General features: G+C 43.7%; 1 protein-coding gene across 3 annotated transcripts; it reads left to right on the top strand.

Annotated features, from left to right (window-relative positions):
• The first annotated feature begins 82 nt into the window (after positions 1 to 82).
• Positions 83 to 25,834, top strand: dipk2ab (divergent protein kinase domain 2Ab). 3 transcript variants are annotated; one of them, XM_085173261.1, is made up of 4 exons: positions 83 to 250; positions 6,714 to 7,597; positions 19,567 to 19,870; positions 23,426 to 25,834. In XM_085173261.1, exons 2-4 carry the CDS (start codon positions 6,944 to 6,946, stop codon positions 23,770 to 23,772), a joined length of 1,305 nt encoding a protein of 434 aa, XP_085029387.1. In that variant the 5' UTR covers positions 83 to 250; positions 6,714 to 6,943; the 3' UTR covers positions 23,773 to 25,834. The 3 variants fall into 3 exon arrangements, with proteins under 3 accessions (XP_085029387.1, XP_085029386.1, XP_085029385.1); XM_085173260.1 differs by having other exon boundaries at positions 83 to 446; XM_085173259.1 differs by having other exon boundaries at positions 83 to 533.
• The last annotated feature ends 1,054 nt before the right edge of the window (positions 25,835 to 26,888 follow it).

Here is a 26,888-nt window from a genome sequence, read left to right as displayed (position 1 = left end):
TTAGCAACCGTGCCCGTAAACAGAGAACGGTTGTCGTAAAGAGTAAAGAGGCTGGTGTTGAAAAGAGTCGAAACAGAACCCATTGTGGTGTTGGAGAGGAGTGAGCAGCTGCCTGAGAGAACAAGAAAAGAGGCAATACCGTGACCGCGGACGGGACTCGCAACACGCGGACAGATATGGACGTTAATTCACCGCACGGACGCTGTTGTCCTTTGTAAAGAGGAGTCCGTCGTCCAGTCGGAAACATCCGGTAAACGAAGAGTTAAGGACTCGACAGCTCAACTGTTTATTTCAGCGGCTAGCAGGCTAGCTGGCTAGATACCTAAGAGCTAGAAATGGGAAGCCCGTTTGAGTGTGCTTGATAGAGATCTTCGTCGAGCTTTGAAGAAGCAGCTTTCGGCTGAGATACAATCGCCGGTGTTTTAAAGTCCCCTCTCGTCCGCCTCGTAAGTAGCCGCAACTTTGAAGAATGATATCAGCTGAGCGCTAACCATTTCACTACTACAAAGCCGGAGAGGGGGGAAAAGTCACAGGTTTGTTTCACAGTTGTTTCTTCTCTTTGCAGTCCGTGCTGCCTTTCAACTCTTTTTCTTTTTCTTTTTTGTTTTGCTTTTTATTTAAAGCGAGAGCAGGTAAATTGTGCATCGCAGAAGTCGCTCACACGTCTATTTTTGAGCAGTTCGATAAAGAAAAAAAAATCCATAAAAGCAATAAAAACTCAATGTTTTTTTTTTTTTTTATATCAGTAAGAGGATGCGTAACAGTTCGAGTGTCCGCCGTGTGACCATAGATCAAGCAAAGATAATTAAAGCAAAAAAGGACAAAAACCCTCAGCGCTTTTTAAAAACAAACTCTTATCAGATGCCCACATCCACTGTGCGGTGACAAGAAGCATATTATTACCACTATTACTGCTGGTGGTGTCATTTTAGTTGCAGCAGAACAGTCTAAGCATAGGTGGTTAGTATGTTTCCCTCTAATTACACGCTGTTTTTAATCTTTTCGTTATTTGCCTTGCATTAGAGAATATGGCAAGACTCCTATGCACAATTTGATGTAGAATCAAAAAAGGGGGGGAAAAGCATAATGGGGGGAAAAATGGATGAGAATGGATACACTGTAGGGTGAAGAAAATGTGCTGCCCCAGAACTCTATTTGTATGCAGATCATACTAAATTACAGCAACAACGCTGGTGTCCAGGAGCTATCATGTTTGCCGGAGGCGCTGTTAACGTTTTAGTATTTATTTAACAAAACATTGCCCCCCCCCCCATTCTCACCCCTTAATTTCCCACTGTAGTTTCAAGCTATTTAAAACACTTCATCTCAACAGGTTTCCTTTGGATTCGCCTTCCTTTTGGCAAAAACACAACAGGTTGAGGCTGTTTCTTTTTCTCCATCAAGCCTAAAAGCACCTAAAATATAAGCTTAACTTTGAGAGGATTTAAAAAAACAATAAAACGAATGAATAGATCTGACCATGAGATTTCTGTGGCATAGTAATGATTGCACTTTCTTTGAAAACTGCTGCCCTTGATTCCTTCAAAGGAGAAAAAGATTAGCACAAGAGTTTGTTTGGTTCCACACAAAGCTCATAATAAGTCCTATGGAATTTCTCTTTACAGTCTAATGAATAGAACGGGCTGCTTAGAATTAATTTTTCTAGATCGGGAGACTAATTGCGGATCCTTTCTGCTAGGTTAGTTGACGAGGGAACTATGAAAATAGCCTGATACACTTAAGGCGTTCTGCTGGTGGTTGATTTGAATGTTTCTAAGTGCTCGGCAGGGGAACGTCTCATAATTGCAGCCTAAAAGCTCCCACAGCAGCAGTATATTTTTGTTTTTGACCTCCAGACTTGCCAAATCAGTCTCAGATAAAGTTGTAGAGCAGACGGAGAAACAGACAAAGGTGGGAGAACGAATGTCTTTAAGGTAATCGATTTCATTTCCTCCCCATCCAAACGCATTTTCCGATTGTTTAAACTGCAGCTCGCTTTGACAGCTTGTTTTAATCATTTCACTCGGCTGACATGTTTGCCTTGCAGTAGCATTAACATGGGATTCAGATCCACGCCAACTCCTCAAACTTTTCCAGAGAGATCGTGGGTTGTGCAACCGTGCAGCTGTTTAAATTAAACAGAAAAGGGAGAAGCTGTTTTCAGTTGGGGAATCCAGAGTAGGTCTTCGCAGTGTGTTCTTAACAGCTGCGTCATTTTGGCGCAAAGCAGATACTATTGATATTCTCATTAAAACCCCTCTCGTGTTTGGTTTGGGCCAGAGATGAATGGACTAATGTTCATTGTGGGGATGCTGCTAATTGGTACTTATAATCCGAGGACTCAATTTTCCATTAGGCGTGCGAATGTTACTGTCATTTGTATCTATCCATCACTGTCTATGTGTTTGCTGTACTGAGGCAACCCGGCTGCGGCTGAATGTTTTTGTGATCAAACATTATTGACTCCCACGGTCGATAATCCTGGCAACAGTAGTTCCTCTCTCCAGCTAGAACCACACATTGCAAAGCAAGTGAGGTGGCGGTGGTGGCGGCTGCGGTGGTGGTGAAGGGCAGAGGTGGCTCCCCCCCCCTCCAACTTTGAGGATTCGGGGGTAATGCCAGCGGTCCTGCAGGTAGACGCTCTCGCGTGTGTTTGTTTGTGTGCATCCATTCAGAGATGGAGAAGTGCTGCTCTGTATTCAAGTGATCTATTTCCAGTCATTTCAATCACAAGAGCAATAACTCAAAGCTTCTCTTTTCTTGCTGGCCGCTAGTTATACATCAGTTATCTTTTTTTTTTTCTCTCTCTCTCTCTATTTTACCGACTTCTCCACTGTATTTCAGTCCTTTTCCCCACTTCCCACCGTGCACTCTCTTTTGCATTTCCATTGGAATTAATCAAGCATGTTCTTGTGTGGCTTGACTTCATTATATCATAATGAAGTTTAGCCTCAGGTGGAGTCAAGAAATGGGTTAGCCGGAGAGTAGCCTTGCCCTTGCACACCATTATCTGAAGCTGGTTCTTACACAATGAGCTGTAGGAAAGATTATTCAAGAAAGAAATTTCCTTTTCAATCCCCTCCTCTTTATCTGAGTTTTTCTTTTAAAATCTAAGTTTAATAAAAGTTGAAATATTAGAATATTACCATGTCATCTTCCTCTGTCTCAACCTTTGTCATTCTGCTTTAAGCCAACATGGGGCCTATTGCTTCATCTTTTGCCTTTTCAGTCCCAGTAATGAGCCATTTTGCGGCTCTTAACATCTGCCAAACTTGGAACATTTTGAATGCGAGACTCATCTTCCATGCATGAGGAGTCAGGCATCCTTTGATTTGCCCTCTTTTCTTTGCTTCTCTTTCGAAGCGCTCACCGCTATACTTTGTAGACTGAGTATGCTGAAAAACTTTCTTAGCCCACTTTTGGCAGCGGCCCTGTATCATGAGAAGTAATTTGGTGCTTATTCTAAACAGTTTTTTTCCCCCTCCTCTTGGTATTCTACATCCCTCCCATCTTTTGAAGAGGCACTGACGGTTGTCTGGTAGGAAGGGGGGTAATTTGAAACAGATTTCTGTGGGCACAGTGAGGTTTGCCCCAAAGAAAACACTGCTTTAAATTTCAATGCCCTTCAATAAAAACATCTGGCTTTAATTTAGAACTTTAAGTGAACTTTACCCTCAGCGAGAACCTGAGTAGGCAACCTTGTCATAGAGCCCTATGCAGTCTGCCTTTCTTTCTCGCCACGTTCTCTTAAATAACTCCCATCATACCGCAATAGTCAGTGAGGGAGTTAAATAAATGGTTTTGCAGGTGTAAAATTCACGAGGAAGCAGTCTAGTGGGGTAATTACCAGGGAAAGAGATCCCCGTCTTAAATTGCCATGTCATTCTCCCAATAAAGCTGAATGTTTTCATCTTATTCCCACTATTACTGTGCTTGTAACAGCAGCAGGTTATAAAAAACCTCAAATCCACTAGCATTTCAAACTGCACCCGCTCATGCGCCATGCTAATCGTGGCATGCTATAAACCCATAGATGGCCGATTTGTGTGTTTCATTGACAATAATTTGAGCGTTAAAGTTGTCTTTCATTAAGAGGAAGAAAATGATCCTTTCGCATTGTGTGATTACTAACATAATGCAGGTGGTAATGCTCCATATGTAATTGTGGTCTAACGCTTTTTCTGGCAAGGAATACAAAGCTATGTATTCTCTTCATGCCGGCTGCCAGCTTGTGCTTCTCATTACTCGGTGCTGTCCAGGTCTTGTTCAGGGTTTGTTTAAGCTTGCCCCGGCTCTCTGTTTCTTTCTCTCACGGATGAAGAGGTGAAACACTTCTTGGCCTCGCTGAGGTTATGGTTCGTCCTCTCTGAGCCCTTAGCTCATCCTAGATAAATTTCATATCTGCTCACAAGATCTTGCAGTCACGTCAGTGTCGTGGCTGCCTGTGTCAGATGCTAAATGGCACTTGAATCGAGATTTTATAACAACGGGAAATTCGGTTTTCCCCTCAAGCAATCAGCTTTCTCTCACTCCCTGTAGTAAAAGGCACAGACATGTATCCTTTTGACTACTTTTGTCTAAGACAGCCCAGTGTGGGCCTACTTTACTTATCTATTTATCCCCCCCTATTCAGAGAGCTAATTTCAAATGCTGTCTAGAAATAAATTGGAGGAAAAAAAAAAAGTTTCTATTCTCCTTTTTTTTTTACCCGCTTCTGAGTTATCTTGAGATGAGATAATGTGAGAATCAGTAGCACTTGCAATATATTCACGAAGTGCTCTCTAGATGATTCCAGCCAAATATTACCATCATTAAGGATGCACCATTTGTTAATTTGAGGCCAATAGTAAGTCTAATGTTTAAAATAACAATTTAGCCAAAGGCCACTTCAGATTCAGATGTTTTGTCATTGTGTGTCTCTGTAGCTATACATTATCCCTTTTGTGCCAGGCAATGACGGCTTTCCTGCTTTTTATTTCACAAGAGTCCAGCTTCAATAATACGAGTTAATGAAAAGCTGAATAAGACACACAGTGAAAGTGGTCGATATTGTCTGATAAGTCAGTGCATCTCAAACTTTGAGTGTAATGTGTTGTAATAGAGGAATTAAAAAAAAATGCCGTCATAGGACTTAAAATCATTGCATTTTAAGCTTGATTGAAAGGTTTTTACCCATGTAGAAAATGCGGCTGTAAAGTTTCTCAGTAACTCATTATCTCACTCTTTATTTATGTCAGGAAAAAAAAAATCATGTTCTTATTGCTGAGTTGAGTCACATTGCGCGTGTTGTGGCGAGAATGGGGGGGGGGGGGGGGGGGGGGGAAATGCTCGAATAACATTTTTCTTTGCCTTTTAAAAACATGCAGTGTGGCACTCTGTAGTTCCCTATTTGGATATGGTCTATTTTTACATTAGGCAACTTGGCCTGATCAGCTCGAGGTATTTCCAGACAGAGGTGTGGGGTAAAAGCTTCTCCATTCGGCTCTTATTTGGCGTGCTGCAGGCCCACGTTTCTCACAGCCGCCGCTTTCTCAGTTGCTTTTAGCCCGCGTGTCCTACCAGAATCTCCGCCTCTTCGATCTAAAAGCAAGGGAACCCATCGACACACAAACTAATCACACTACTGTGCCTGCTCGTTAGCCATGCCCTCTCAAGTCAGCTGTCCTAATAGGCATGCCCTAATGAGCTCTAATTGAGGATGGCTAATTTGCATGGTCTGAGTCATTGTATTTCTTAAAGCGACTTAAAATACTTACTGCCTAAAAGCTGGATTGGGGGTGGGGGGGGGTTCTAACATGGTTTCATCGTGGACAGATTTTAGTGGGCTTGTAGGGTTTTTCTAAGTGCTTTGTTCTCTCACTGTGATCCCAGATTTTTTTTCTTCTTCAGATAGGACTTGCCATCCTGCTTCTTGGCTAAAATTAATAATCTCAGTAGAAATATTCAGATTCATTTTTTCCCCCTCTCGACCAGAAACGTTATTTTAGCGACAGCAGCCATTTTCAAAGAAACAGCATCAAAGCATGATTAAAACGAAGCAGGGCAGCTCTGATCAAAGGTTAAACTTTGCACGGTGTGACTCTCATCACAATGCAAACCGAGATTCCTCCATCTGAAGCAAGAGAAACAAAATCAAGATTCCTGAGCTTAGAAGTAACCGTTGAGGTATTCAGATGGCAAGTTATTCTGCAGTACATCTTAGAAAAAGTGATGGATATTTTTATTGGTGCAGAGGGAGGGCCCACTGAGGGACTCTTCCTCTGAATGCAGGACATTTTATTTTAATACTTGCGGACGATGTTTTACATTTCCCCTTAATTTGATCACTGACACTTTATTTTCCCTTTTTATTTATTTTTCTTATACTTTGAGTATACAAGAAATGATTTCCCAAAGAGAACACACTCAAACAGGCACAGGCAGGTTTATTGCATTGGCTGTGGGCCATCTCATTTCTGCTCAAAAAGTAATGAAATCTCTCAAATGACCCAAGCAATTCAAATTTGTGCGACTATTTCATATTCCAGAGAAGCTGCATTTTGTTTTACAAGGTGGGATCACATGTAAGGATTTATGGTGAGAAGGAAATTAAATCAACCTTTTTCCACTGTTACTTAAGGCAAGACGCTGGATTTTTGGTATTATAAGGTGTAGCTTTTATATTTTCCCTCATGTAATGATTTTTTTCCGTCTCTTTGTCTGCTTGATTTCAGAACTGCTGGCCCAAGTTTACATACAAACTGCAGAGAGAACATGACGCACTGGCCACTGCCAAATTCTGGCACAGTGCAGCTGTGCCAACCTCGCCCCTGTCTGCCGCTTTAGAAGGTTCCCCTTTGCACCATGACGGAGAGGCATTGAGGTTAGCTCCCTGACGATCATCTCAATACCTCTCCTCCTCTTCCCCTGTCCCTCAACACCCCACTCCTGACCCATCCACATCATGCTGCGCTTCCTGCCTCTCAAACTTGGCCGCCTGTACCGCTGTCTAAAGCTCCTGTTGGTGGTGGGATTGTTTGTCATCTTGTTGATGAACACCCACAACCTGTTCGCGTCCTTCCAGAAGAATGAGCTCACGGACAGACGATTCATCAATCTCAACAAGTGTCCCGCCTGCTTTGGCACCAGCTGGTGCCGCAAGTTCATGAACGGCCAGGTTTCCTTTGAGACCTGGGGTCGCCTGCGGTTTCTAGACGTTTTCAATGTCAAGAATGTTTACTTCGCGCAGTACGGAGAGCCCAGGGAGGGCACTCGTCGCGTGGTGCTCAAACGGCTCGGCTCCAACCAGGAGTTGGCCGAGATAGACCAGAAAATCTGCAAGAGGGCCACAGGCAGGCCGCGATGTGACCTCATCCAGGCAATGTACAAGACTGAATTTGCCCGGATCAACGGCGATGTTCGACTGCTTACTCCAGATGTGGTAGAGGGCTGGTCAGACTTGGTGCACTGCCCCTCTCAGAGACTGCTGGACCGTGTGGTCCGCAGGTACGCCGAAACCAAGGACTCTGGCAGCTTCCTGCTAAAGAACCTCAAGGACACGGAAAGAATGCAGCTGCTCATGACGCTGGCATTTAACCCGGAACCACTCGTATTGCAGGTACTGTGTCTACATTTGAACTTCTTAAAATCTGGGTGTTTACAGGGTATAAAGCAGTCTTAGAGCTGATAGGGTTGTTGTTTTTTGTTTTGGTTTTAAATCATGTTTGACAAATACACGCTTCGAGGAAAATGTTGCATCTGGATAAAGATGCACGGATCATCTGACAAAGACCTCTTTGTCAATTGATCCGTGGCGGCAGCTGGTTTCAGAGCAGATGATAAAACGCGGCTCCTGGATTACTCCCGGAGATTCAGAATATCAGTGCAACAGCGTGTTGGCCCACAAAGCCCCCACTAAATTACAGGGCGGGAATCCTTTTCCTTCCTCTTGCCTAGATCTGAGACAGGCTATCAAGTCCTCCCTAAACTCAGGGCTACTTCAAGACTGCATGCCGGCTATTTGGAGCAAGAATATTCTTCTGCTTAGAATGGAGAAGGGTTTAAGAGCTGTGGCCTCTGAGAGGGGAAAAAGGCAATTTTTGGCTGGCGGCAGTGCTGCATATTTAACACCATATGTAGGGCAGTTTTAAATTATTCAAGGATGCATCTGTAAATGGTCCAAGTTGTTTTTAATTTTAATATAAGTCTATGTCCACTGGATTGTCTTCATTTGTGTGTGACTGGAACGGAGCAGTCTCTGCAGGGCTGCTAAACTGTATCAGTGCCAGTATTCTTGATCCTTAATTTGTCCTGCAAAATATTTTTTAACTTGTTTTTTTTCTGTGTGAATTTCAGTGTTGCTATAAGAAAAAACAGTTTTAAGAAATTGTTTTACTTTATCTATGACTTTTTTTTTTTTTTTTAAAGAAGATTTTGGGATATGTACTGTTTAGTTTTGATGAAAATGCAACAGGATGCTTTGTTGTACAGGTACAGGGAAGATTAGAACATTCTTGATTTTGACGCATTTTAACCAAACAAACGGTTCATCTTGCTGAAATGAAAAGGATGCTTTTAAAAAAAAAAGTTTAACGTCTAGCTTTGACACGAGGTTAGGAGAAAAACCCTGACCCACCTTTATTCAGTCATCCTGATGTCAAAGCAGGCGTATTCCTCTGCATCCGCATCCTTTTCACCGGCTGATTAACAGGCGGCCAATCAATTCCAATTTCTGTTTGGCATTGAGGGTCTCACGAGGGGACAGAACAACAATGGTCTTGGCCCGTGTAGACATTCAATAACTTGTTTTGACCTCCACCACTAGCTCCCCCCCCTCCCCGCCTCACTGTCCCCCACATGTGTTACTGGACACCTCCAGGCATTTCAGAGGACAAAAGGCGGGATCAGCTTTTTAGTCTGGTCAATCTATAAAATCTGATTAGCTTTGTGCGGTCGCTCAACCCTCCCCCTCGCTTCCTTTCTCCCCTATTCTCACAACATCCCTTTTTTTTCCTCTCTATGGCTTCCTCCCCTACTTTTTCATCACACGTGTGCAGACAATTCCATCACTTCAGTTATATTTCAGTTCAGAGTCATAGGGAATCACCCCTCCCACCACCACCACGGCCTTAGTCTTATCTTGGACACACAGTTTAAGACATCACGCACAAACACATCATGCACTCACATTGTCCACAACTCCTTCCACTTCCCGCTCCGTGGAGACTTTACATGTTTACAAGGACTCATGAATTGTTGATCTCACCCTGAACTTGTGACCTGTGGGTAAAAGAAGGAACCGTTGGGTCTCTGCTCGCGCAAGGCCGCAGGATAGCAGATGGCGCGCGTGGACTGCCGGGATAGATAACGCACAAAGAAATGTGCGAGACCTCTCAGAGACTCGCAGATCCTGAGTACTTTGACTGTTCGTCAGCATCACTAACCTCAAAAGAAGAGAAAATTTGCTGTGAGACTGAAAGGGCCCTATGCACAAGGTTGGGCAGCAGCAGACCATAAAGAATTAATAGCGTCTATAGAGATTGAACAGGAGACGTGCTGTACTACAACACCTTGGTCTACCTATTTTTTTTTTCTTTATTTTTTGCTAGAGGTTTGAGCTGCTGCGTGGGGACAGGCTTTAACAGAAGATATAGAGGAATGTGGGCCGAGTTTTATGACTCGTTATTTAATCTAACCCGGGCCTTTTTTCAACTATTTATCACTCTGCCTTCTTGTCATGAGACCTCTCCAGTAGGTTGAATAAAGGAAACTCTCACTCATTTTATAATTCAACTTTGCTATATTTAGCGTAAATAATTTCCTTTAGTCATCAGCTAGCAGTGTTGTGGTTTAGGGATATTTTTTTTTTTCATTTTTATTTCTTTTTCCTTTCTCCCTCCTATGGCTTTATACAGTTGAATAATGCGAATAACATTTCTGCTGTCTGCTCAGCGAGCTGCACTCTCTCTTAGAAAGGCTTCTGTTTCCAGTCTTTTGAAGCCACAGGCAGTAAATCGGCCCTGATTCACTATGAGAAACCAGACCTTCTTTGTCAGTGGGAAACAATCTGCTGTGTTGTTTTGGGTCTGGCCAACAATGTGTTTTCTGTGTTCTCTGTGTCTATGAGTGCACACTTGTGTGCTGCACGCACACACACCACCCCCACTTTTCTGTCACGTGGAAGACAATTTGGCTTTGGGGAATAAATATTTTTGGAAGACAAAAATGACGACAGCCAAACAAGGAAAAATCCTTGTGCAATGAGAGTCGTCTTATCCAGTTTCATCCGTTTTCCCCTCATTTCCTCTTAGCGGCGCAGTTTAAGTTACCCTGGAAAGGTTTCTCTTTTACTTTGATAAATCTGCTTGTTCAAGGGGTTGTCTCTTTGCCAAGCGGCGGAATTACATGATGCTGTTTAATTTTTACCTCTTATTCAACAATAACTCGGTTTGCATGAGAAGCGAGTAATTCATTTTCTCATTTCCATGGCTCGAATCTTACTTGCCATCCGTGCCGTCTCTCCTGCGGCTAGATGACTCACCGATTCATCAGGTGATGGTTGTGTTTGATGGAGTACATCTGGCCCAACCTTAAATTAGTACAATTTAGCCTAGTCCTCGCTTCCAAATCATTAAGCTTAGCGAGTTTGCCAGAAGCATGTGACTGTACTCGCACCCTTTTTGGTCCTCAGCCCTGTCTTGCTCAGTGGAGCTGAGAATAGGATGTGACAGGCCTGTGGGGTTAACTCAGTCAGCGGCGCTCTCATCTCCTCTAAACTCAAATCTGTGCACTCCCAGACACCCCACCTCTCAGCTCTCTCTGCCTCTTTTTCTATTACAGTCTCTCCCCACCTTTTGCAGATCCACCAACTCATTCAACACTTTGGCCCCACCTGACAAGGAGACACGTAACACTGTATTTTTCCCCCCCAAGAACTCTGACACTGATGCTAAATCAGGGGAGAGATTACATGGATGACCTTATCTCCTGTTCTTCCTAACAGTTTTGACAGCAACATTTTAATGAAAATATTGAAGGAAACATTCACAGCTCTCTGAGCAAACACACCAGTAGCTTGTTTGAATCTTTAAAAAAATGGAGGGGGGGATGCCTCTTTGGTATGCTGCTGATTAATGAAGCTCTGCATAATCCATTACAATGTTCTGTCACTTCAGGAAGCTAAGCCAGAATAAACAGTTTGTGTTTGGGGTTTTTCCTGGCACAACGTGAGGCAAATGTGGTACCTCAGCTGCGACCTGCACCACCTCGATTTATTTTTGTGTTGGTAACATAAATTTAAATCCCTCAGTTTAAATGACTATAACTGTAAATTTAAAACGGTGGTGTGGTTTTGAAACATGCTCCAAGAGTCTTGTTGGGGAGATTTTTTTATTTATTTATTTTCTTTGACTAATATGCACATAATTTTCCCATGTAACCTTATTTGTTACACAGAAGCAATTATTTTTACAGTTTGCTGTTGAAAAGAAATTAAATGAGGAAATTTTTTTGGAGACAATATTGAAGTTTATATAGACAGGTTGTTGTGATGTTTTGTGCAAATATCAAGAAAAAACAAGTAGAAAAATAGTTTTTAAGATTTGTGTGGGTTGTAAAAAAATGTCAATTTATGGAGGGGGAAAAAATTTCCTTTTTGCAGCATATGCTTGCTCTGGCAAAGTATTGACAGAATTTAAGCCTTTATAATTTCCGTGCAGGAAAACCCTTATGGTCTGGTTTTCTGGGTCATCGTGCCTCTTCACAAAGAGGATCAAAACCTGTTTTGTTTTTAGTTTTATTTATTTCTTTTCATTTAATCACACGCTGCACGCTATCGCAGCTTAAGTGAGAGCCTTCTGTCTCAAAGGCTGGCTCAGTGGCTGAGGTCGGCCAGTAAATAGTATTTAAGTTGGTAGTCTGTGATTAGTACCTTTGTTTTTGGGTCTTGGGGATTGTGACGCTCTTAGCACATAAGAGAGGAGGTTGTGTACGCCGCTTAACCCTCCTTCAACTGCTCCCAAACCCCCTTTCATTATTCTTATAGGCCTTTGTGTACAGACTGAATCCTGTTAGGATAAGACGGGGAGTTATCTGGGCTCGACTCCCCTCTTTTTGGCTGCCCTCGCTGGATGGAGGCCCTGGTGGAAAGGCGAGAAGAGAAGGAGAGGAACCGAGGGTTTGTGTGACTGTCTGTGTGCGTGCACGCGGGTGTGTGTGTGTGCGTGTTGTACAAGCCAGAGCCTTGTGGTGTTTTCCTCTGTTTGAATGAGCCAGACTGCTTGTGTTACCATAATCCTTTCTCTCTTTCTTCCTCTCTCCAAACACGTGCGCACACACACACAAGTACACACAGTCACACACACGCCTGACAGCTGTGTTTGGTTAGGTAAATGCCTGTGGCTAACCCCCCTCCCATCCCACCCACTAGCTTCTTTTTTAGATTTGTCCCTCAACACCCCCATCAAAGCTTCCTACTGTTACAGTGTGCACCCCAGCCTATCTTATGCCCTGCTCCTGAAGATACAGTTCTGCAGTGCAGGAGACAGTCATTCACAGCTCTCCCTGGACCCCTTAAGATAGCCAATATTGATCTGTAACAAGCAGCTCTTTACTATCCTCTGTCCCCTGGAGAGCCTGGGCCCTAATGTTAGCAAGAATATGCCTTTCAGCACATCGGGTGCTTGCAGTAATAAAACTGCCCACTGCATTAAAGCAAAAGGCACTTGGTTCCTGTCAGAGAAATTATAAGAGGTTAGGGATATCTGTAGCATCTGTACAGTTTTGGCATTTCCACCCCTGCTAGTTCTAAAACTCTCTGCATTTTAACTGCTCACTGTATGTAAAGGGAAATGTTCACAGGCCCCTCTTTTAATGTTTGACTCTTTTTCTAGCATGTCGAATAAATGAATAAATATATATATATGTATGTGTGTGTATATGTGTATTTGCTCTTTGTAGAGGGGAATTCTCTTCATGCACCCTCTGGTCTGTAGAGAGGTTAGAGTGCAGGGGCAGTGACAGCAGTCTCCCTGCTCAGTATGCTTACATGGTTGCCCCTGAGATAATTGGCGCCTGCTCTGAAATATACAACCCTTGATGTAGGCCTCAAACCCACAGCCTACAGGTCTGAGGCCAAACTGTGTGGGCGGCAATACCACCTAGATTGAGTGAACACTGCTGCCTATGACTTAATACATTCCTCATCTTCCAGCGGAGGGGATTTATGAGGTGACTCCGTGTGCAGTGGCTCAGGTTCAGGTCGGCAAAGGGTTTCAGCTATCAGTAAGCGGCGGAGTGTGTACTAGCAACCCCGAGGTGTGCCGTCCTGTGCACTCATTCCTCATCCTGCTCTCATTCTCTCTGCAGAGCAAAGACCTGCAGAACTCAAAGAGCCAGCTAACCCATTTCTATCAAGACTTGAAGCAGCTCACTGAATCATGTGCATAGTCTTTCTGCCCTGTACAAGCCAATTCTGCGTGGTCTGATCGGTTATTATACTCGATGTCTTGGTTTTGTTTTCTCATATGAGCCTAGTGTCTTTTTTGATCTCCCACTTGGCACAAGCAGTCCTTTCAGTTTTTATACATGCAAAGATTTCTGATATTCATAAGGCTGTTCATACACTTGTCTAGATGGACATTAATTGATTTTTAAATGAAAAATAAAGGCTGTCATAGCATGTATAATAAGATATTAAACCAGTAATATGAACATCATCCATTGTCAGATGAAGCCATGGGAATGGGAAAGGAGTACTCAGACATAAAGAAGGAAATTACCAAACCCTACCTGTAATATATTGGCCTAGTTTTCAGTGTTTCCTGCAGAACTGCATGGTATTTCTGGTGGTATCACCAGACAGTGGCCCTCCCATGATTTCAAATCTACCACTTTTGATTGCAGCTGGCGACATGTAGAGCTACTGGCACTAGCTCTACATGTCGCACTCCCAACCCCCTAACCTTAACTCAGTCACTGGCCTCAGTTCAAGAAAGTGTAGTTAGTCTGTTTGACTGCAGAATAAGACGAGACAGCTGATTGAGATCAAGGACTGCTCGACAGTAGCAAAATAAATAACAGTGAGGGCACTAGAAAGATCTATCACATTTTTTTCAGACAGGATCAAAAATAAAAACTAATTCCAACTATACTTGGGTGGTCACAGCAAGTATAGTCTTATGAGTGGGGAAACAAAGACTTGTGTGATGCATTAAACCCAATCAGAGATTAGTTGTCTTTGTTATCCTTCACAAAGGTAACACTTTTTGGCCATCTGTCCAAGAAACAGCCAGATCAGCATGTTTTCCAAAGCCTCTTTTATACGGGTTCTGAATGGTGGAGTTGTACACCAGTGGATGTGGATGTTCCCCAAGACTGCTGCCATTGGTACGCGCTGTAACTTTGTAGCCTTTGAACCATACGCCTGGATAAAGAAAGAGGTCACTTATTCTAAATTCAGAGATCTACACAGTTGGCTTGTCTCAACCAGCAGACATGTATGCACTCCTCAGTGTTGTGCCGTGACTCGGCATTTCCTGGATCCGATGTCTGGAACATGTGGGATCATTGTCCTGTATTGCAGGTTTAGGGGGTGGAACAAAGGGAGAGAGGGAGGGGAAACTAGGTTAGCAGGAAATGCAGCAGCGGGAGACGCGCGACACGGAAAAGAAGTTGCACCATGTGTGCTAGGATGAGGGTGATTCCCTGCGGTGTCTGAGCTCTCACTGCAGACTAACTGACTGGATTTTAAACATAAATGGCCAGCAAAGTGCCAGACGGGGTTCGCCAAACACCCTCCAGACACACAAGGTCAACAGGAGAGCTGCACAGAAAAGCAATAGGGTTTTTTTTTTTCTTTCTTTTTTCCCTAGGTCCAGCTTGGCACCTCCTGCCTTTCAAGCCTTGCAAAACAGATGTGGCTCCTTCTTAACACTAATCCCCCCTGATAAACAGACTGAATAATGTTCATTTTGTAATACTGAGGTTCAAAGTTGTTGGGGTTTTTTTTTCTGTCTCTCTTTCGTTGTATCTGACTGAATGTGTCTATCCGCCACGTGTCATCAACTTTACAGTTTGATCCCAGGACTCTTTACGAGTCTTGTCCTGGCTTGTTTGTTACGAAGAGGCGAGGTTTTGTTGAAGACAGAAAATGTTGAGAATTTACACCACGCCCGGCTTAGGGCTTTAACAAGCTGCACACTTTGGTTGCAACTACTAATTTCCTTTACGCAGAAAGTAGCTGTGGTTGCAAAGATGAAGGCAACTGCTTCCTTTTAAACTCAACTCTGCGTCCAACATATACGTGTGTGTGTGTGTGTGTGTGTGTGTGTGTGTGTGTGTGTGTGTGTGTGTGTTTGATGGTCGATGGTCCAGTGTTCTCTGCGAGCCAGCCAAGGCAATATCTTGGGAGCCACTCATGTTTACTCGGCCCTTGAATAGAGGTTGTTATCAGCCCTGGTCACGTTGCGTATTCTCATTCACATGCACTCGGGTGGCGTTTCACGTAGACACAAACACTCACACGCACACCCAAACAAGGAGCCTCTTTTTGAACGCTTTCTCTCACACGCACGCCCACGCCCTCCCCAAGTGGCCCTGTAGAAGGGCATGCCTTTGTCAGCAGATGTCAGGACGCAGGTGTGTGTTCCTGTGCCTCTCGCTCCATTCGTTTCATCCTCTTCTCCAGAGGCTGCCCATTTGTCTGTGGCCCTGTTACATTTCAGCCCAATCCAATCTACCCCCGAGAGAACGCCAGTGTGTCTGTATTACAAGGGAGGGGGTGGAAAGCACAACAACGCCCCCAGTCACTGCTATGGTGGCGAATTGGCACAACCTTAAAGATTAGATTAGTCAGACTTGGGCCTAGAAGTCACTATGAGGTCGTCTTTAATGAGAAGAGTCTGTTTTCCACCCTTGCTTTCATTGTCTCCCGAGCCCAGCTCATTATTTCTGTAACACGGCAAAAGATTTTTGCAGGGGAGGAAGGGGAAAAAAAAAAAGCATTGGGCTCCATGTTTTACAAGTTCAAGGTTTTGCTAAGCAGGAAATAAAAGGTTCTTATCCAGTGAAGGGAACAAGAAGTGATAAGACTTTAAAAAGCAGTAAAAGTTGCTGGGATGTGTCATTGGCAGTTTTGCACCCTCAGCATTTTTAAATAGCATAACATGATTGGGTGACGACTGGTAAAATTCACTACCTTTGCAGTAACCACACACACACACACACACACACACACACACACACACACACACACACACACACACACACACACACACACACACACACACACACACACACACACACACACACACACACACACACACCAGAGTACCTCCCAGGTCTGCTCAGAGATAGTGCAGTGGATGTAATATTAGGCTGGGCTTTCCAATTTATCCCCCCCTCCCCACTCAACGCCTCATTGCGGACGTTAATGACTTCTGCAGAGTAACCGTTTAAAGAGCGCTAAGGGAGAATGATTGGTGGGACACGTAGAGTATTTATCAAGCCTTGCAATAGGCGAGTTTGAATCCAAAGCTCAGGTGCCCACTCTCGTGTGCCTGCCCACGCTGTTCGGTAGTTCTCACTTTCAGACTTATTGTGTATAAAATTTAAATACAGGAAGCTCATAAAAATGGCACAGAGGTAATTGACGCAGCGCAGTGAGCCTTCCAGCACCGCGAACGAGCAACATCTATGTTAAGAACCACGAACGAGGGCCAGACAGACATGAAGGCGTTCTCATAACAGCCGTTGACAGTATATGAAAGTAGCCGTAGGGCATTCATCCTTCTCCCCCCTCCCATCAGCCATCCCCCCCATCTGCTGTCGCTCTACTTTTTCCTCCTATTCAGGGCTGTAACCTGACAACAAAGAGAGAGATGTGTTTAGCAGGCAGGTCTTTGCTGGTTTATTCCTCCTGTCTACTGGAGCGTAGATGTGAAAGACACTCTGTTTGTCTCTTCTGTTTGCTGTCTCCATCGTATTCTCTTCTTTTCTCCGCTCTCTGGCTCTCAGGCTGCCCCCGCAACCCCACATCTCACCATCCACCCTGCAGGCGTGAGAGAAGAGGTTGATGCTTGGCAAAGGAGGTTTTAGTCATAATGTTGGACAGGGCAAGTTTTGTCATTGTGACAGAGAGCCGCTTAGGTTTGCAGCAACATAAAGGCTTGAATTTGGGTCAAAGGGAGGCGAGCCTAAGAAGGATATACCCCCTAACTGATCAAGCTTCAACTTAATCTTTATATACCACCCTCAGAAATTAGAAAGCCATTTTAGATATTTAGCCTATTAAATCTCTAATCCTAATTCTCTTAGCCCAGTGGCTAATGGCATCTCAGTAGCCTGGGATTGTCTCCCCTCCAGCCAGTATTTGAGAGTGCAGTCAGCCCACCATTATCATTCATTTCTGAGCATGTGATGGACTTCCTTTAATTTCTCTTCTTGTCGAGTTTGCTGTATCTAAAAGTCTAGACAAAGGTTATTGAAGCACAGGCTTTTGGAGAAGTTTGGGTGAGTCATTGCCAAGTCTAGTGATGATGAGCACAGACAGACAAGGCAGCAAGAAGCAAGTAGTGCTTCATGGACAGACTGTTGTCTGGCCCACGATTGATCGGGTCACCTCAGGGAAATGGGTTCGACCTACACTGCATGCAACTTATCATTGTCCTTCAGTCAAGCTTGTGGCTCTTTCTTAAAACTGATGGGAACAAGAGATACACCTAAGGTATAGATTTACTCCACTTAACAGACTGATAGGCTGGAAAAAGTTTGCTGCTGTCTCGATGTGTCGCGTTGAGTCATCGCTGCTTTACTTGACTTTGTTGGGCTTAGAATTGCCTTGACTTCATTGCATCATGCACAGCATACTTTGCAGAGTGTTCAAAATAAAACACACCAGAAATAGTCAGTGGCACACAAGCAAAGCTGCAAATCGCACCATAGTCATCACCTGAAAACCTTTGGGTTCCAGATCACTTGCATCCTCCCAGTGCCACAGTCTCCATGTGGCAGGAGTCCAGCTGCTGTCTTTGAGATAGCAGCTGCGTGGTGTGCGGGAGGAGGAGGATGGAGGGGGTTAAAATGTATGTCTTTAAATAATTTGTATTTCATTAAAGTTTAAAGAGTTGGGGCAGCCATGCATATTTAACCTCCTACCCTCATGACAGAAATTGAAAGCTGGTAAAGTATTGAATTACCTCGAGTGTAAAGTGAGATGCAACACTGATAGTAGTTCACACCTTACCTGCGTGTCACGATGTGTTCCCTGCCTTATCGCAGGTGCGATTGGGTTTCAGAAAGGGAGGGCGACCGAGGCTGCTGTGAAAGACAAGTGCTCCCAATTCTCAGTCTGTGTCCATGTGGCGGCTGCCTGCCAAAAACTGCAACCCAGGAGAGATTTGTTACATAGGAAATGCAAGCAATCATTAGGCTAGCATATGGCTGGGTGTTTATTATAAAAGATGAAGTCCTATGGCAGCAGGTTTATAGGGTGGAGGGCGTACCGCTTGCAGCAATACCCATGTGTCTGCGGGGAAAAAAAACGAAACAAAAGAAAAACAGGCTTTCATTCTATTATTTTCTATTAATTTGTCTGACCATTGTGGCAGCCTGCGACAATGAAATGGGCCCCAGAGAAAAGAAATTGATGCAGGGAAAGTGTGAGACACCAGAGCTCATGGAGGAAGATCGAAGCGGTAATGAGACTTAGAGATTCGAGTCCCCCAGCAGCCTGCAACATTTGCCAGATACAGCTGCTTCATGCCTATCTCATTTAAGTTTCATGTGCGTTTGTATGTGTACAACTTTCCACAGTTGTGTATGTGTTTGCCTGTAAAAATGTGACCACTTGATTAGGCAATTGCAGATGATAGGTCACACATGCATATCTGACCCCAGCAGAGGCAAATAAATCCAAGAGAGATTAGGCTCTAGTGCGCTAGTACCGCCTTCATTTGGTGGTATTACCTTATTATTAATCAGTTTAACCTATAATACACAGCGATTTCTTGTCAGCATGCCCAAGCTGCATTAACTCAGTTAGTCGACATCACACAGCAGTTTAAATCGCCCCACAGCTGCATCACAACACATAAGGCTTTCCTGCTAACTGCTGTTACCACAAATCATCTCCTATCAGTTCTCTGGAACCACTGAATATAGCGGCGTACATCAACTCATAGCTGTAGGGCTTTAACACAAACTGGCTTTTGCTTTTATTAAATTTAATCCGTTATACCCACGTGATCCTTGGCAGATTTTCAGCTATTGTGCTTACAATTGTGTATAAAACATCACCTCAGGCTGCACACAGAATCTTTGTGTTTGCCTTTTGGGATTTTTGTTTCATCTGTCCGTGTTAAAGAAGCCGATTCGTGTGCAAGTTAAACAAATATTTTCTGAATATTTGAAGGTTCTTCCAATTCATGTGTTAACCTTTGCTGTTCAGAGCCACTGTTATTGTTTTGTTTTTGGGTTCTTTTTTTCTGTCAGCCAACTACATTACACAGCCTGACTTCTTTTATCTGTTTTTTTTGTTTTGTTTTTTTTTTAATAAACTGTCTTCCACGCTCATCTGTTTCTCCTTCCCAGAGCTTTCCGTCAGATGAAGGGTGGCCGTTCGCCAAGTACCTGGGAGCATGTGGGCGCGTGGTAGCTGTCAACTACGTAGGTGAGGATCTGTGGAGCTTCTACAATGCGCCGTGGGAGAAGAGGGTAGACTTGGCACGCCAGCTGATGGACATTGCCGAGCAGCTCACCAACAATGACTTTGAGTTCGCCCTCTACCTGCTCGATGTCAGCTTTGACAACTTTGCGGTCGGCCCACGTGACGGAAAGGTCATCATTGTTGACGCCGAGAACGTTCTTGTGGCCGACAAAAGGCTCATCAAGCAGAGTGAGTGGCACTGACAATAAATTTCCACACATTCACTTTGTGGGTATGTGTGCACAGACATGTACATCCATAGGTCTGTGAGTAAGGCCTCACAGAGTTTGTCCCTCCAGTTGCCATGACAATAGGTCATTGTTCGTGAACATGTATGCATTGACGCCTTTAAACACAACCGCTTCATAAAGATCTGCTGCTCATCTTTACAGGGTGTTATTTACATTAGCACATAAAGCACCATGCAGAAATGATGGACCTGTCATTGATGCTTCTCTAACGTTATGAACCCCCGATAAACCATTATTTTTATTTATAACATAATTACTCGTGAATCAATCCTCCTTTGGAAAAGTTTTTCCGAAGCCTGAGTGTGATTTTAAACGCTGTCCACAGTTTGTATTTTCTAGAAAACACTGCATTTGATGTCAGAACTATACCCGCAAACTGTAGCTTATGAGGAAGTGATGAAGGTTTGAGGAAAGGCCTCAAGGGACACGCATGCTCGAAGCCTCCTCTCTTCTAAGAATATACACTCCTCCAGCACCCCTTCTGCCTCTAACGCGCACGTCCCCATCAAAGCTAAGATAGTTCGGATAACGAGCCATCTCCGCTGCCCTAGTTTTTTTTGCCTCTCAGAATAAACTTCATAACAAGGACAGAGATGGTTATACATCACACGCTCAGTGCTGCAGTTTCCTACAATTCTGTCCCCCTTCTAGGGGCCACTACAGAGAGAGGCAAGGCCACCTAGTAAGGCTCTTAGATTTGTCCCTTCCTGCAGAAATCCTATTAAAGTGATAAACTGTTGTGTCGCTGGGTGTTGAGATTCCACCATTATGCCCTGTGACAGATATGAGCTATTGTGTGTGTGTGTGTGTGTGTGTGAGAGAGAGAGAGAGAAAGAGAAAGGGGGTGTGTATGCACTCTTTTAGCTGCAGGCGAAAGTATTGTGATGAATTTATCCTGAGATAAAGTGCCATTTTGCCAAATTACAAGATCTGACACCAGAAAACTGCAAATTGATGTACAACATGGGAAGGTACTCCAACATGCCCTGTAGTTTTTGCCCCTTGAGTTTTTCCCTCATTTGGTGCGTGATAATGCGATATGTCAATGCACCACACTAAAGTGTGTATATTTACCTTGGTGCCAAAAGCTGCAATTTTCCACCTTGTCACAAGTAGTCCTTTTTGCAAGCCCTAAAGCACAATCCAGGTTGAGACTCCCTTGGTCTGGCCGACACATTTAGAGGTTGACATCTCAAGCTGCTTACCCTGGCTATTCAGAGTTTAAGCCCCAAGTTTATTTTCTTCTTGCATGTTTGCGCGCCTGAATCTCTTTGTGTGCATGCCAAGTGCCGGGGCACAGCAGGACGAAGAGGGACGGCAGCGATAATGAGTATTACGAGGTCAGTGCAATGTGTTGGACAGCGGTAGGAAATAGCCACGGTAACTTCCCAAGGCCCGACAAACAGAGAATTCAATCCCTACAATTAGAGCCTGAGATTGAAAGCAAGCTAAGGAGTGTGATGCGAATCTCATCAGTCTAAACTAAGGCCAATTGATTTGCAAATCAAACACGCAGAAAGCCGTGTGCTGTTCCACCCTCTCATTAGGGGCATCCATATTGATGTGATGGGTTTCGGCGAGATAAAACGCATGCCACGTTGAAGTTGTGCTGTGCGCTGTGTTTGCACAGTCCAGTGGTGCGAAAGGAGCCATTCCCCATCATTGAGTTTACCCCTAGTGGCTTTTGGAAACACATGCTGTATAATGTAACGCACACTTCACTCACTCTCTCATTCTCCCTGACGCCCTGGCTTACACAAACACACACATGCAGCAGCAGCAGCACACACACACACCACCGTTCTCATTCTCTTACATTCAATAATGCACTCTAACACAGGCATACATTGTTAAAACCAGCTCGTACTCTTGAATGCCACTAGTAAGGCCGCGCTAACAAGCATTTCAGGCCCAATGTCCCCTCAGTGCAGCCCAGTGAAGCCAGAGGTGTGAGGAGAATGTATACAAGTCAAGCCTGAGCTCCTTAACATGGAAGGTACCAGATATGCAGGAGACAAGTGAGGCTAGGCAGCCTACCTCATGTGCTGCTCTCCACTCATTTGAATTGGAAATTATTTAGTTTGTGTTGGAAATCTTCTAGCTTTGTTACACTAGCGCTTGCAGGAGGAGAGAACTGAAGGCATTGAAGTGCAAGTAAATACCTCGTAGTTCTTTTTAGCCTTTAGTTGCGTCTCAGAGTACTTTTTTTTTTCTTCTCTTTGCTGTGCTCATCTTTGTCCTTGAGAACAAACCTATTGCTCTCTTCTTCTTTTTAGGTGTGTGTGTTTGTGTTTGTATGTGTGTGTGGGTAAAAGAACAGGACATTCTCCTGATGCCATCTGTCAATCAGTGCTGAGGTGTGATGCATGGCCAGCTCCAAAACATTAATTGCTTTCACCTCACCTTGCTGCTTTGGCGTGTACGTCTTTATATGTATGCGCCTGCTTGCGGTATATGCATACGCAGGCATATCCATCTTCATCACCCACACTGATTGAGGTTGATGTGCCCCTCCTCTTCGGGGGGCCATGGAGGCCCCTTGCTAACAGGGCAGAGTTGGATGTTTGATTGAGTTGTACTGATGAGCCAGAGGAGAAGTGCATTACATCGCTGATAGACTGATTATGTGTTTGCATCCTCTGGGTCCAACACCCCCCCACCCCCCCCCCCCCCCCCACCCCACCATGCTATTGATCTGGCTTTTAATGCACAAACCAATAGCTCTCTCATCATTCCAGGTTATTTTCTTGGCCCCCTTCTTTCCCAGCACAATCCTCTAAAGGGGGGAAAAAGCAATGTGAAATGAGCTGGAGAAAGAATTTTATTTGCTCAATAAATCTGGAAAGTGGTTCATTTCTGTCAAATGAAACTGTAGATGAGTTGTTTGCCTCTGGGCTTTGAAAGTAGTATTTCGCATTAGGGCATGTGGGGTGTCAAAAGTGGCACCTTGGTCTTGTCAGCTTCTGCTGAGGCTGATTTCATGGGTAATAATTTGCACAAACTAAAAAAATATATATATTCTTCACGGTCAGATGCGGTGGAACAGTTGACTGTAATTACCAAAGTTTCAAGTTTAGTTTTTCTCTATAGTTTCGAAAAACAGTTTGCTGAAAGAGAATGCTCTTACTACACCAGGAAAGAATTCATCTAAAACTGGCTGCCTAGATCTGAGGGAGCTCTTTAGCAGAATTCCCCGAATGCAAAGATTGAACCATTTTTGCGTGACATACCCAACAACCCCCCCAGGTTTCATGTTTGTGTATCACTCTCAATAAAGGTGTAAATGCTAAAAGATTAAAAATGCTCTTGATTTTATAGCTCCGGGAGTTTCTTAAAGGTTTGCAAGGCCTACATAACCCAGCCTCACTTCATTACATTCACCTGGGGAAAAACAAAGCTTATGATCCACTAGATGCCTTTCTGTTTTAACTAATGCTGTTAGTACGTTTTCATAGCAGTGGATTCATTTACCTGTGTATCTGTTCTCTTGCAGACAAGCCGGAAAACTACGACGTGTGGTACGAGAGCCGGTTTGAGGAGTGCGACAGGGAGGCCTGTCTGTCTTTCTCCAAGGACTCTCTTTGTTCCAGGGTCACTGTGGACCACAACTACTATGCCATATGTCAAAACCTGCTGTCACGGTATGCTACATGGCGGGGCACCACTGGAGGTCTCCTGCACGACCCGCCTGCCCACATAGCCAAAGATGGACAACTCAAGGCTCTGTTGGACGAGTGCACCAAACCCAAAAAACGTTACGGCCGCTTTCAGGCAGCAAAGGAACTGCGCGAATACCTCACACAGCTAGCTGCCGCTTCCTCCTCTGCCATGGCCAGGTAATGAATGGAGTCGGCGTTAGCCTGACGCAATGAGAGACTGAATTCTGTACTTTTTGTCTCTGGACTCTTAAGATCCTGGTTCTTGTTCATGATGTCATTTGTTCTCCTTTATGCTTTGGAGCTGGAAGGTGTTAGCTCTTGCATCAGGAAGGGTAAGAATCAAACTTCAAAGCTGATTTCTCAAAGCTGTAGCTTTTACCTTACTTTGCTCCTGTGTAAAAGAGGAATGTGGCGCTATAAAATTCTGGTTAGAACCAGGATGGAGAGGGAATCGAGGTAAATTCTCCCCTCCCAGGGTGGGCTGCCATCTCTGGGGGATGGGAAGATGAGAAAGGGCTCTGGTAAACGCATCCTTCACTGGACACAGGCTTACACAAACCAGAGCGTCCAAGCGGCCGCGGCAACATGACATAGCCCCGACCACGTCCATCCTCCTGCCATTCCTCAGTCCATCCGAACTGTTGTGTTTGATCATAACACTAATTTCTCTTGTTTAAATTTGCTGTTCTTTTCAAAACTGAATCCAAGTTTAAGTTTTTCTTTTATTTTTTTCCTTCCTTTTTTTGCTGTGCCATGGCTTTGCCCCCCTCTGTAGCATTGCTGCAGAGAAGGTGGAAGTAGCATGAATCTGCCGTCTGGCAGCAGAAAAGGCCAGGCTGCATCGAGTTTAGAGGATAAACAGAAATTTGGAGTTTTCATTTTCATGCAGGACGAAAGGAAAACCCTTGATGTCTGTAGAAGTATAATTTCCTGCTATTCCAAACAATCACTTGATCTCCAAGTTATAGAATTGATGCAATCATCCTGGACTGTTCCTCTCCCCAAATCTTTCCCTTTTAATGGGACCAGTGAGAGCTTGAGACAGCTGTTTTTAGGGAAAAGAAGATACAAATTGGACATTGGTGGGTCTCTTGATGCAGATTTGCCTATACCAAAGAGGCTAGTTGTAAAATTAGGAATTCTAAGCAGTACAGAAAGTTATATTTTTGGTTCCCCACCAGAGCTGTCCAGAAAAACTTTAATGTGTACACACATCTTATGTGAGCTGTCAGGCCTGCATACTGATTCTCCTCTCCTAAGAACCAAAACTCTAGGCAGATCTAAGGCATAAATTAGCCATATTAAATGTCACAAAACCCTTTCTGCTTTGTTAGCCTCTTGATAGGATAAATCTTTTTTTTCCAAACTTGATAAAAGTGAATAGTAGTGGCCTCTTCTTTCAGATTCTGTTTTTTTTAAGTATCTGTAATTATAAATGAATTCTTCTGTGCTATGCTCCCACTAATGTTGAGTTCAGTAAGCTCCATCAAGCCAACGGTATAAAAAGCAATGAAGATAACCAAATTACTTCCTTGCTCCAGAAATGGCTTCTGACTTGTACTTTTTGAATCCCAGAAATGTCTGCTGAATATTTAAACACTCGGCACCACTTAGAGGTTGGGTTGATTTTACACTTGGTGGGCCAACAAATTAAAGCGTAATGAGCGTAGGATCAGTTGATAATGCATTGTGAGAGATCTTTCTTTAAAAAAAAAAAAAAAAAAAATCAAATAAACCCGTCTCTGGCTCCATATGTTTTATATGTCAACTGTTTTGATGTTGTGAATCAGATGCCCAGTGGAGTGTTGTGTAGCACAGTCAACAGACAGGCGAATAATCAAAAGTGAGCCACTCCACCTGTGGGGAAAAGAGAAAGCACAGCAGTTTTTGTTTGTTTATTTTTTGGCCTTCTCTGAGACCTGGAGAGCTGATGTGACCTTTTGCCAGTTTGGAAAAGCAATAAAGACAAGTTTGGCTAATGGATTTTTGTTTCTGAACCCCCTTCTCCTTTGTTGTGTCAGCTGTATTTCCGTTTCCCCGAGTCTGGAGGATGGTCAACTTGGAAGGATTTGTTCATGCGTAACTAACTGTCCTCTTTTTGTACTGTAATATATTTTTTCTTTTGAGTATTATATCAGCATTGTCTGATTTTTCCTGTGCCTTTCATTCAAAAGTTGTATTTACAACTTTTAGTGGGTTTAAATATTAAAATAAATGAAGATCTATATATAGATATATACACACTTATGCTCTGTGTGGCCTCTCTTTGATTCTGCCTTAATTTTCCTTTCATTATTTCCCATCTATTTATCTTGCAGGTGATTTGGCTGTGGCTCATATTGCCTTTTTAAAATTTGATTCACTGTGGCACAGCTGGATATCGGTGTTTGCCAATTCCCTTTCCTTTTTTCTCATTTCTCCTTCTTGGTTTTGATCTTTCCTTTTGTTGTGCTCTCCACTCAACTGTGGATGCAAATCCTCGTCTTTTATCTATGTTTGAATAGATTGTTTTTGAAATAGTTTACTATAGCTACAAATTCTTTTGTGAAACGTTTATAAGGACGTTAGATTGCTCAAAATAAGCCATTCATGGAGGAGGGCTGTACTTGTTTAAATACATGACACAGAATTTTCAAATATACTCATCACCACTTGGAGTTTTTAGTTTTTATTTTTATCATAAGTCTCTCCTCCTCATTGTATTTGTGTGTAGTATATTTTTAGTGTGTGTGTGACTGTGTGAGTGTGGTTTTTGCTAATTCAATAGCTCTTCTGAGTCTCTCTGTCTATCTTGAGCCTGCTCATGCTTGTAGCATAAAAGCCTGTGGTGGAACAAAGTAGTGCTCGAGCCATAACCAAAATTAGAAGCTACATGACTGACACTCTTTGCCACTCTTTCTCTTCCTCTTCCTCTCTTTCTTTATTTCTTCACGGTCATTTTTCCACCTCTTCCCTTCTCCTTCTCCTCTGTAATTGTGCTTCTCTTTGACACACCCGCTGGTTTGTGTGGAGAGCTGATGTCACACTCATTGTGGTGAAGTGCTGTTTAGCCCTCCATGCTGTAGCTACACTTAGTCCAGCTGATGAATGGCTCCAGGGTTGGCTGGCTATAAGAAAACACCACAGAAAATGAATGGGGCACCAGGCGCTCAACTGCTGCCCCTCTAAGTTTAAATAAACATGAGGCCATTTCAGCGTGCAGCCACCAGGGATTCTAGACACTGGACATGGAGAGGAGGAAGGTGGTCGTGTCAGAGGGGGGGAAATTGAAACAATATGGTTTTGCAGAAAAAGCAA

Source organism: Neolamprologus multifasciatus, chromosome 9, assembly GCF_963576455.1.
Source record: "Neolamprologus multifasciatus chromosome 9, fNeoMul1.2, whole genome shotgun sequence".
Taxonomy (NCBI): Eukaryota; Metazoa; Chordata; class Actinopteri; order Cichliformes; family Cichlidae; genus Neolamprologus; species Neolamprologus multifasciatus.
The sequence above is the reverse complement of the archived record's forward strand: the minus strand, read 5'-3'. Positions and strand labels throughout refer to the sequence as shown.